The 12,749-nt window shown below is 47.4% G+C and overlaps 1 protein-coding gene across 4 annotated transcripts in view; it reads left to right on the plus strand.

Moving 5' to 3' along the window:
- The first annotated feature begins 7,169 nt into the window (after window positions 1-7,169).
- Window positions 7,170-12,749, plus strand: part of UBXN2B (UBX domain protein 2B) — a 71,708-nt gene continuing 66,128 nt past the window's right edge. For 3 of the 4 annotated variants that reach the window (XM_077492734.1, XM_077492733.1, XM_077492736.1), the window contains exon 1: window positions 7,170-7,473. In XM_077492734.1, coding sequence (XP_077348860.1) covers window positions 7,330-7,473 — 144 coding nt within the window. In that variant the 5' untranslated portion in view covers window positions 7,170-7,329. The remainder of the gene's footprint in view (window positions 7,474-12,749) is intronic. The other variant, XM_077492735.1, reaches the window with a different exon arrangement.

Below are 12,749 nucleotides of genomic sequence, written 5' to 3' on the forward strand. Positions count from 1 at the left end.
GAAATCATTTTGAATGTATTCGAAATTATTTTGAATCATGTCGAATTCATTCGTTATATTTCTTTCGTATTCGTTGTAACTTGTTATTTTTTTATTCGGACATTCGGATGCATCCGAATGTCCGAAAGATGCAAAATTCGGCCGAATTTCGATTCGTTACGAAACGAATTGCACAAGCCTACTAACTTTCATTTGAGATGCTTGCAATAGTGGCTATCTTGTCTATTCCCTGGTTCTTTCTGTGAAGATCCCCCCACCCCAAAACCCCCCCCCCCACCGCACAGTGTTTTTTCCACCACCTGGCACTGAAAATGTTGACTAGACTCTTGTCCGCACAACGTTACCCAGTGCTACACTGGATTTAGTCTAATTGCCTTACCAGTTTTTGTTCTGTTTTGGGTACGAGGCTCCTATCTTCATCCTACCTAGTTTTTGTAGGGTTGTTAGATATGAGCAGGGTATGCAGTTTTGGGTTTTGTTTTCTACCTATAGCACTAACCCCCAAAGGAGCTGCTGGTTTGATTGGGCTTACCGTTACCTTCTTCACCTCGATTTGCGTCTAGGGGTTTCCAGTAGTAGATGGTCCAGAAACTTTAGAGACTGACGACAGATCCGCTTAAAGGGATTTTTATTTGCAAAAACGTAGTTAAGGAACAGTCTCTTAGTATAGGATCAGAGGTTTAGGAGGAAAGTTCAGGTACTCTTAGTGTCAAAGTCAATAATAAAGAACTTGCTTACTTCGACTAAATCCAGAGAATAGCCTTCACAGCTGGATGTTATCTCAAGTTGGATAGTCCCTCTCTCACAAGGCCTAGCAGCCAACAAAGTGCTTAAAGGAATAAGTCTCTGCCACAGACGTTATTGTAGAACATGAAGGGCACTAGGACTTGTAGAACACTTGTTTGGTACCAGGATCTTTCAGCCAGTTTGGCGATACCCACAAAATTGGATTCACTTAGGTACTTCAGCCCTACCAGGCTCTTGCTAAGAAGCCAACCCGTGCGTGGCCTTCTTCTGAATACTCCTTCCCTGGATAGCTACGAAGTTGCTGGGCCTCTCCATGTCCGGAAATGGCACCGGACCACCTCTGAATCCTTTTCTTAGCTTCCTTGCCCCGGGCTAGCCAGCCCCGAGACATAAAGTCGGGTGGATCCGCAGGGGGACCAGGCCCATGGAGTCAGAACATACTTCTGGACCGGAACCCCGAACCATGTGACATCCACATCTTAAGTACCCTCTCCCAGAAAGCACAGCAAGAGTGACACTCTCACTGGGCGGGCTCCAAGAGAAAGTAACCTTAAAGCACCCAACCAAACTGCACTTCCATGCCTGCCAGAAGAAACAGCGACCCCTATGGCCAGGCCGAACACCCTATAGTCCAGTCAGACTAATGCTGAGGTCAACATTTGGAACAATTATACCTAAACCAAACTGCAGTTCAGGTGTAACATTACATTTCAAAACATATAGTGCATGCTCTTCAGGAGCCAGCGCTACACACTGCCACTGCCAATCTAGACGATGTCCCCATCGTCTAGGCAAAAGAAATAAAAATAGTTCCAAACCTAGAAAACTTGAGTACCTGAACTTTGGGGTAGGAATGGGGAAAAGGGAAGAACAATAAAACTTTAAACATTATTAAAACATTTACCTAAACCACCCACTCTCCAGCAGCTTGATAGATGTTCTTTGGTGAATCCTAAAAGAAAGAAGAAAATACACAGCCAACAAATTGCACACAAACTTATTAGAAGGCAGGGTTCCATCCCAGTCTCAATGGAGCCCTCTCTCCTAAACTTTAAAACATTTTTTTTCTTTCAACAGGTAAAAACAGTACTATTGGTGCCGACTCATGCCACCTAGTGGTAAAAGTCACTGAAGTGCAGTCTTTACCTAAAGCAGGTACTGTGACCCATAAGGTAAACTTGACACGGTGTTCTGTTGAACTGACCCTGTTTAAATACCCCACAGTTACTGATTTTCTTCTTTCCTTTTTCAGGAAATCAGGGATAAAAAGTAAAACTCTTTTTTTTTAAGTCCATAAAAAAAAAGTTCCGGTAGCCTTTCTCCTACCAATAGAAACGCGGGTCTGGTAAGGTCAAGTCTTTTCCCGTGCATCCACAGTAGTGATAAAATAAACGGCACTATCTTTCTCCGATCGGCAAATAACAACCTTGTCCCCATAAATGTGCCGACCGTAACTCCAATGCTGTAGACATTCGACAAAGCGTTCATACAGCTCCAGTGAAAAGGCCTTCTTACGAAGCAGCTTTGGTACTTTTAAATAGTTCCAAACATCGTCCTCGTACCATGCCACACGGTTCTCCTCAATTACATCCATAATTTCCCTCGGAATTCCAGTCCATATTCATTGGCTACTCTTTTGTTAAGGAGCCGCTGCAACCTTGCAAGCCTTGGCAGCGCACGGGCACTTCCCTCCCTGGGAGGTATACAGGAGTTTGAGGACCATTGCACCAACACGGCAGAGTCCTTCTGAAGTGTGGGTAAATTCACGGGTTTGGGCAAAGTCACATACACCGTGATGGGGTTTGCCGCACTCGTCGTTCCACCCCCTGAAGTAAGGGACAACCAGCCCAAAACATCTGTACAAGTGGTGGCTACATCATCCCCTCCAGCCCATAACAACTCCTGGGACAGTGTCTCAAAAATGTCATCGTACCCCGTATCTGACAAGGACTCTAAGGCCGCGTACACACGGGCGGATTGTCTGCCCAACTAAGTTCGTCAGACAATCCGACAGACAGTCCGTCCAACTTTCGAATGAACGGACTTGACCACACACGATGAACAGACAGTCCGCCGAAAGCTTGCGCGATGACGTGTACGGCACGTACGACGGGACTAGAAATTCGACGTCCAATACACTGCAATGCAACCTTCGGCCGTGTAAATCCTTTCTGAGCATGCGCCATACTTACTCCGTCGAACTAGCCTACTCACGAGCGGATTGTCCGCTGAACCGTGTTTCAGCGGACAAAATTACGGAAATTCTGAAAGACTAAGTCCGTCAGACTGTCCGCTGAAAAAGTCCGCTGAAGCCCACACACGAGCGGATTGTCCGCTGAAACACGGTTCAGCGGACTAAGTTGGGCAGACAATCCGCCCGTGGGTACGCGGCCTAACACTGAGTCCCGGTACTCTACTGCCGGTAAATAGTTCACTACAGTTTTACTTACAGTCTGCGTAGCTTTCCCCGAAGCAATCTTCTTCCACCGACTGGGTCCAGCCGGATTCAGTATCGGTCTTCCGTTGCGATTCCGGGAAGATTTTGTACACCCCACTTTCTCCAAAGCAGGCATGGTGACTTCGGTAATGGTGGTTGAAGCAGTGTCCATCTGCTCCAGAGTGGTCTCTCCAACAGTAGCAGTCGAAGAAGTAGCGGCATCTCCCTCAGGGGTGTCAACAGCAACAGGTATCACTTCTGTGGAAGGCCTCACTAAAGGAGCAAATATGGCCGCCTCCTCGGTTGTCACACCTGTGGCCCAGTCCACGCAGTAGGGCCACGGTAGCGCGATTGACTGTTCCACTTTGAAGAAGTATTCCCCACAAGCAGGACAGCGGACAAATGGCTGGGGGTTCACAAACAGTCCCTCACACCTTCCACATAGCATCCCCAGGGCCTCAACATCTCCTGATGCGTACAGGATGAACCGCCCTTGAGGGGCCAGGCGAATCCCTGTGTCGGTCAAAGTAGCTCCCGGGAGTCTCACACCCATAAGACCTTCTCCTGACGGCATATGGGGTCCCATGCTGGGTGGCTCTCCCGGAGCTTGGAACATTTTTGTGTTAAAAGTCTCTTTTCTCCGCGTCCAGAAAAGCCAACCTGCTTCTTCCACTCCCGCAACACACTCACACGGTGCCTCGTGCAAGGAAACGAAACAGGCTAGACTCCTCCCACTGGTTCCTTCAACTGCGCAACTCGCTGGCTTTTTCCAGGCTCCTCCCACGCTTACGCACCAACAGTGGATGTCCATCATTTCACAAAATGTCGTAGTCAAAAAAACACAACCCTGTGTCCTGTATTCACCACGTGCATAGTTCTTTGATTGGTTTGATTTGGCTTACCATTACCTTCTTCACCTCGATTTGCATCTAGGGGTTTCCCGTGGTAGATGGCCCAGCAACTTTAGAGACTGACGACAGATCCGCTTAAAGAGATTTTTATTTGCAAAAATGTAGTTAAGGAACAGTCTCTTACTATAGGATCAGAAGGTTAGGAGGAAAGTTCAGGTACTCTTAGGGTCAAGGTCAATAATAAAGAACTTGCTTACTTCGACTAAATCCAGAGAATAGCCATTCACAGCTTAATGTTCACTCAAGTCCCTCTCTCACAAGGCCTAGCAGCCAAAAAGGTGCTTAAGTCAGGAATAAGTCTCTGCCACAGACATTATTGTAGAACATGCAGGAAACTAGGACTTGTAGAACACTCGTGTGGTACCAGGATCTTTCAGCCGGTTTGGCGATACCCACAAAATTGGATTCACTTAGGTACTTCAGCCCTACCAGGCTCTTGCTAAAAAGCCAACCCATGCGTGGCCTTCTTCTGAAGAGTACTCCCCTGGATAGCTACGATGTTGCTGGGCCTCTCCATGACCGGAGACAGAACCGGACCACCTCTGAATCCTTTCCTTAGCTTCCTTGCCTCGGGCTAGCCAGCCCCGAGACATAAAGTCGGGTGGATCTGCACCCCAGGCCATAGCTTTCCTGGGGGCTGCTCACTAAGACCAGGCCCATGGAGTCAGAACATACTTCTGGACAGGAACCCCGAACCACGTGACATCCGCATCTTAAGTACCCTCTCCCAGAAAGCACAGCAAGAGTGACAATCCCACTGGGCGGGCTCTGAGAGAGAGTAACCTTAAAGCACCAACTAAACTGAGTTTCCATGCCTGCCACAAGAGACAGTGCCCCCTATGGCCAGGTCGAACACCCTATAGTCCAGTCAGACTGATGCAGAGGTCAAAATTTGGAACAATTATACCCAAACCAAACTGCAGTTCAGGTGTAACATTAAATTTCAAAACATATAGTGCGTGCCTTTGAGGAGCCGGCGCTACATACCTGTTTGTTTGCTAAACTTTTATGGTACTGCTTTGCTGTGATTGTGCTGCTCATGAGTTGTCCTCTGATATTTATATCCTTACATGCTGACTTATTTCAGATCTAACGTCACCATGGCTGACACTGTCTCCTTTACTGTTCTTTCCTGGAACATCAGGGGCCTAAATTCAAAATTTAGGACAGCCCTTTTGTTTCAATACCTGAAATCCCACTCGCCTCAACTAGTCCTCTTGCAGGAGACTCACCTCAAGGGCAGTAAAATCATGACCCCGAAAAAAAAAACGTCAATACAAAAGGCATTTCATGCCACCTACTCCACGTTTGCCAGGGGGGTTTCAATTCTAATGCACAAAACATTTACATGTTTGATTGAAGAGATATGTACCGACAAACAGGGTAAATTTGTATTATTGGTCTTTACTTTATGGTCTTAAAGATATGTAGTGATTAACATATATGTTCCTCCACCTTTCTCACCTGCATTGTTGTATGCTGTTCAGGAGAGGATTATTCCCCTCTGCCCTGCAAGGATACTGATTATGGGATATTTTAATGCCATATTGTCCTCTGAGCTAGATAGACCTTAGCTGGGTGCCCACAGTACGAATACCGGTGCCTCAGAGAGGAGGGGGAGAGGAGCAGGGCTTCATATGCCTGGATCGCTGGACTGTGGAACAGGTAAGTGTCCGATTGTTAAAAGTCAGCAGTTACACTTTTTGTAGCTGCTGACTTTTAATTTTTTTTTTTTTCGGTGGAACTCCGCTTTAAGGCATACACTAGAGGGCAATATATTTCCCAGCAATGCAGCCTGAACAGTGCCCATCTATGCAGCAGTGCCCATCAATGCAACCTGGCCAGTGGCCATCTATGCAGTCTGACCAGTGTCCAGCAATGCAGCCTGACCAGTGCCAATCTATGCAGCCTCACCAGAGCCCATCAATGCAGTCTGACCAGTGCCCATCTATGCAGCCTGGCCAGTTCCCATCTATGCAGCCTGGCCAGTGCCCATCTATGCAGCCTCACCAGTGCCCATCAATGCAGCCTGACCAGTGCCCATCTATGCAGCCTCACCAGAGCCCATCAATGCAGTCTGACCAGTGCCCATCTATGCAGCCTGGCCAGTGCCCATCTATGCAGCCTCACCAGTGCCCATCAATGAAGCCTGGCCAGTGCCCATCTATGCAGTCTGACCAGTATCCAGCAATGCAGCCTGACCAGTGCCCATCTATGCAGCCTCGCCAGTGCCCATCTATGCAGCCTGACCAGTGTGCATATATGCAGCCTGAACAGTGCCCATCTATGCAGCCTGAACAGTGCCCATCTATGCAGCCTCACCAGTGCCCATCTCTGCAGCCTGGCCAGTGCCCATCTATGCAGTTTGACCAGTGTACAGCAATGCAGCCTGAGCAGTGCTTATAGTATGTACAAGTGAGACCAAGTGCATGCACATTTCCAGACAATTTCCATGTGTAGGGTAGCCCATTCATTTTAAAGCCCCTGACTCTTGCAAAAATGTGCCAAACACAAAGATCTGAACCTAATATAATGGATTGAAATCACCTGAAAACCATGCTCTTATGCTAGGTTCCTATCTTTGCGTGTCGGCAAAAACAACATGCACTTTCCCAAAACGCAGAGAAACATGCTGTGCTTTAGCAGACGTGCAGTGGCCCCCAACATATCTGCAAATGTGTGCACTTTCACATGCGCTAAACCGCCACAGCACCATGCTATTAAGTGTGATTTGATTTTGGAAAGACTTCTTTTCTCCATTTCTCACCATAGGACAGCCCTATGAGGGGAATGGCCTGCTGTCCACACAAAAACACGCCCTGTGCTTAGTCGCACCTGTAAGTGTGAGCCAGTCAAGCCTTATTTCTGTGACACTGACACTTCTTCAATATTATTTAGTAGTTTGCAGGCCAGCTGCAGGCCAATATTATTTAGTAGATTGCAGGCTATGATATTTTGTGACAGGAATTATTTCTGAGGGAATTATCGCCAGACCCAGAGCTGTACTACCATAGAAGAGCACTATACTGTGTGGATCACGTGGAGGAATGACGTCACTCGCAGCCCACACACGCTACACGAAGTGCCTAGCGAGTCTGCGCGGAATGGAGGGTTGCTATGACCACAGGCTAAGCGCCGGTTGGTGACAGACATGTCGGGAGAGATGTAGGCCAGCCCGTGATACGTCAGCGGGGGACGAGTTGGCCTAGTGGCCCGCAGCACTTTACAATAAACATGGAGGAGACAGAGAACGAGATCGATGGAGAAGACGTTCCGACAGCAGAAGCGGGAGGAGCTGATGGCGGAGATGAAAGCACGAGGGAGGAGACAGGAGAGGGGGCGGGGCCACGGCTCAGGCCGTCCATCCTGGACATCCAGGTGTGTGATTAGTGAGGCGCTCAGTGCATGTCCTGTGTGATCATAGAGCACGGCTTCATCACTGTGTTGTCATTGGGCGGCACCCTCTACAGGGCTGGGAAAGCTTCTGACTATATAAGGAGTGGGCCTGCTAAATAATGGGGATGAACAGTGCATGTTCGAATGAGAGCTAAACTTAAACCCCCTTTCACGCTGAGCTGGTTTGCAGGCGTTTTAGCGCCTAAAAACCGCCTCTTATTCATTTCAGTGCGACTTTTCACAATGAGGCAGGTTCGCAGGCGTTTTAACACCTAAAAACTGTCTCTTATTCATTTCAGTGCGACTTTTCACAATGAGGCGGTTCGCAGGCGTTTTAGTGCCTAAAAACCGCCTCTTATTCATTTCAGTGCGACTTTTTCACACTGGGGCGGTGTGCTTGCGGGACATTAGGAAAAGTCCTTCAAGCAGCATCTCTGTATACAGCGCTCCCAATACGCCCTGCCCATTAAAATGAATGGGCAGCGTTTCTGAAGCGATTTGAAAGCATCGCAACACGGTTGTTTTTAACCCCTTCTTTGGGGTTTAAAACGCAGCTTAAAGAGTGCTAAAACGATTGGTACTTTAGCGCTGACGTGGCCACGGCTCGGCGTGGAAGGGGTCTTAGGAAAATTTGTGGGAATTCCTCCTGCTGAATGTCCCATAATGCATTGTTTGACCAAGGACGTGCGCTTGACATCTGGCCAGCAGACAGCCAATCATAGATGGCGAAGGGCGCATGTACACTATATTAGAAAAAGTATTGGGGCGCCTGCCTTTACATGCACAGTAACTTTAAAGCGGAGTTCTACCCAAAAGTGGTGGAAAAAATGTTCCACCCAAAAGTGGTGACTGCCAAAAGTTTTTTTCACCTTGAGTGCCGGTTCACACTAATGTGATGCCAGACATCGCATGTAATTCGCAGCGCACTGCTGTTCACATTACATGCGATGTCTGTGCGGGTGCGATGTCAGCCATACAGATAGTATGGCTGATATTGCACCGCATTCGGTCCAAACACGCACAGGACCCTTTTTTCTGTTCGGACTAGAATAGGATCGCATGTGTGTTCACACATATGCGATCCGATTCATGTCCGAACTGTCAGTTCGCAGTGTGATATGGGGGTCTCGTTAACATATAATGACACTCCCCAGCAGTTCGCATATGGCAGTGTGAATTGCCGTGCGTGTCGAGTGCGATGCGGGAACCCGCAGTTGATTCGCAGGGTTCTCGCATCGCACTAGTGTGAACCGGCACTATTGCATAGGATGCATTTAACCACTTCAGCCCCGGAAAGATTTACCCCCTTCCTGACCAGAGCACTTTTTTGCGATTCGGCACTAAGTCGATTTAACTGACAATTGCGCGGTTGTGCGATGTGGCTCCCAAACAAAATTGACATCCTTTTTTCCCCCCACATATAGAGCTCTCTTTTGGTGGTATTTGATCACCTCTGTGCTTTTTATTTTTTGCGCTATAAACAAAAAAAAAAAAGGCATCAATTTTGGAAAAAAATGCATTATTGTTTGCTATAATACAGTGCCTTGCGAAAGTATTCGGCCCCCTTGAACTTTTCAACCTTTTGCCACATTTCAGGCTTCAAACGTAAAGATATAAAATTTAAATTTTTTGTGAAGAATCACCAACAAGTGGGACACAATTGTGAAGTGGAAACGAAATCTATTGGATATTTTAAACTTTTTTAGCAAATAAAAAACTGAAAAGTGGTGCGTGCAAAATTATTCGGCCCCTTTACTTTCAGTGCAGCAAACTCACTCCAGAAGTTCAGCGAGGATCTCTGAATGATCCAATGTTGTCCTAAATGACTGATGGTGATAAATAGAATCCACCTGTGTGTAATCAAGTCTCTGTATAAATGCTCTGTGATAGTCTCAGGGTTCTGTTGAAAGCGCAGAGAGCATCATGAAGACCAAGGAACACACCAGGCAGGTCCATAATACTGTTGTGGAGAAGTTTAAAACCGGATTTGGATACAAAAAGATTTCCCAAGCTTTAAACATCCCAAGGAGCACTGTGCAAGCGATCATTTTGAAATGGAAGGAGTATCAGACCACTGTAAATCTACCAAGACCTGGCCGTCCCTCTAAACTTTCAGCTCAGACAAGGAGAAGACTGATCAGAGATGCAGCCAAGAGGCCCATGATCACTCTGGATGAACTGCAGAGAACTACAGCTGAGGTGGGAGAGTCTGTCCATAGACCAACAATCAGTCGTACACTGCACAAATCTGGCCTTTATGGAAGAGTGGCAAGAAGAAAGCCATTTCTCAAAGATATCCATAAAAAGCCTCGTCTAAAGTTTGCCACAAGCCACCTGGGAGACACACCAAACATGTGGAAGAAGGTGCTCTGGTCAGATGAAACCAAAATCCAACTTTTTGCCCACAATGCAAAACGATATGTTTGGCGTAAAAGCAACACAGCTCATCACCCTCAACACACCATCCCCACTGTCAAACATGGTGGTGGCAGCATCATGGTGGTGGCAGCATCATGGTTTGGGCCTGCTTTTCTTCAGCAGGGACAGGGAAGATGGTTAAAATTGAGGGGAAGATGGATGCAGCCAAATACAGGACCATTTTGGATGAAAACCTGTTGGAGTCTGCAAAAGACCTGAAACTGGGATGGAGATTTATCTTCCAACAAGACAATGATCCCAAACATACAGCAAAATCTACAAAGTAATGGTTCACAAATAAACGTATCCAGGTGTTAGAATGGTCAAGTCAAAGTCCAGACCTGAATCCAATCGAGAATCTGTGGAAAGAGCTGAAAACTGCTGTTCACAAACGCTCTCCATCCAACCTCACTGAGCTCGAGCTGTTTTGCAAGGAAGAATGGGCAAGAATTTCAGTCTCTCGATGTGCAAAACTGATAGAGACATACCCCAAGCGACTTGCAGCTGTAATCGCAGCAAAAGGTGGCTCTACAAAGTATTAACGCAAGGGGGCCGAATAATTTTGCACGCCCCATTTTTCATTTTTTTTATTAGTTAAAAAAGTTTCAAAAATCCAATAGATTTCGTTCCACTTCACAATTGTGTCCCACTTGTTGGTGATTCTTCACAAAAAATAAAAATTTTCTATCTTCATATTTGAAGCCTGAAATGTGGCCAAAGGTTGAAAAGTTCAAGGGGGCCGAATACTTTCGCAAGGCACTGTATATATCCCCCAAAAATATATTAAAATGTATTTTTTTCCCTCAGTTTAGGTTTTGATACGTATTCTACATATTTTTGGTAAAAAAAAAAAAAATTGCAATAAGCGTTTATTGATTGGTTTGCGCAGAAGTTTACAAAATAGGGGATAGTTTTATGGCATTTTTATTAATAATTTTTTTTTACTAGTAATGGCGGCGATCAGCGATTTTTATCGTGACTGCGACATTATGGCGGACACATCGGACAGTTTCAACACATTTTTGGGACCATTGGCATTAATACAGTGATCAATGCTATAAAATTGCATTGATTACTGTAAAAATGTCACTGGCAGTGAAGGGGTTAACCACTAGGGGGCGGGGAGGGGTTAAGTGTGTTCTGGGGAGTGTTTCTAACTGTCTGGGGGGTGGGCTGTGTGTGACGTGACACTGATCGCAGCTCCCGATGACAGGGAGACGATGATCAGTGTCCTGTCATTAGGCAGAACGGGGAGATGCTGTTTACATCAGCAGCTCCGTGACATGAAGGTCCCGCGGGCATGGTCGCAGAGCTCGCGGCAGGCACACGCACTACGGGAAATTAAAAGTAACATACAAGTACGTTACTTTGCCCAGCCGTGCCATTCTGCCAATGTGTATATATATGCCGACAGCAATTGGTAGGTGAAACACAAGGGTTTATAACCCCTTTAAAGTGGTTGTAAACCCTTACAACACACTTTGACCTACAGGTAAGCCTAGATTAAGGCTTACCTATAGGTCCAAGAAATATCTCCTAAACCTACGGCGGTCAACGGCGATATGCCGCGAGTGGCGGCTCCCGTGCACATGCGTGGGAGTGACGTCATTGCGGCTTCGCCGAAGGACAGTGGCGGAGCAGCGAGACCCACCGAGAAGATGGATGTGCCAGACTACAGGGGACAGCGGTGACTTCGCTGGCTCCTGTGTCAGGTAAGTGACACATAATGAGCTACTATGCGATGCATAGTAGTCCATTATGCTTTACCTTTGCAGGGAATGAAAGAGGAAGTAAACCCATCAGGGTTTACTTCCTCTTTAAATGCAAAGTGCAGAGGTCAATAGTATGATTACAGATTACAAGGGTTAGCCCCCTTTCACACTGGGGTGCATTGCAGGTGCTACAGCGCTAAAAATAGCGCCTACAAAGCACCCTGAAACAGCCGCTGCTTTGTCTCCATTGTGAAAGCCCCGAGGACTTTCACACTGGAGCGGTGCGCTAGCAGGACAGTAAAAAAAGTCCTGCAAGCAGCATCTTTGGAGCAGTGCGTATACCGCTCCTCCACCACTCCTGCCCATTGAAATCAATGGTGCTTTGCTGCGGTTTTTAACCCTTTCTCGGCCACTAGCGAAGGTTAAAACCGCCCCGCTATCGGCCGAATAGCGCTGCAAATCCGACCGTAAAGCACTGCTAAAAATAGCAGCACTTTACTGCCGACGCACCTCCAGCCCCAGTGTGAAAGGGGCCTGCGGATTAAGTACCACAGACTGCAGGGGTCAGCAGTATGTAATACAGAATGAGGAAGATGGTCTGCAACTCCTTGCTTGCTCTTTAACCACTTGCCACCCGCCAATTGTGAAATGACGGCTGCAAAGTGGTTTCAAAATCCTGACCGAACGTCATAGGACATCCTCAGGATTTTGAGCCGCTGCGCGCCCCCGGGGGCATGCATCACGGCGATCGTTGTTCCGGAGTGTCAGTCTGATACCCCGCAACTACGATCTCGGTAAAGAGTCTCCGACGGAGACTCTTTACCACGTGATCAGCCGTGTCCAATCACGGCTGATCACAGTGTAAATAGGAAGAGCCGGTGATCGGCTTTTCCTCACTCGCGTCTGTCAGACGCGAGTAGAGGAGAGCCGATCGGCTGCTCCTCTGACGGGGGGGGGGGGTCTGTGCTGATCGATTATCAGTGCAGACCCCCCCCCGAGGATGCCCACACTGGACCACCAGGGACGCCACCAGACCACCAGGGATGCCCAGCACTAGGTATGCCACCCTAGACCACCAGGGATGCCAGTCAGTGCCCACAATGGGCATCACTGATTGGCATGCATTAT

The sequence above is a fragment of the Lithobates pipiens genome, unplaced genomic scaffold, assembly GCF_037356315.1.
Source record: "Lithobates pipiens isolate NorthernLeopardFrog02 unplaced genomic scaffold, aLitPip1_a1.2 Scaffold_19, whole genome shotgun sequence".
Classification (NCBI taxonomy): Eukaryota; Metazoa; Chordata; class Amphibia; order Anura; family Ranidae; genus Lithobates; species Lithobates pipiens.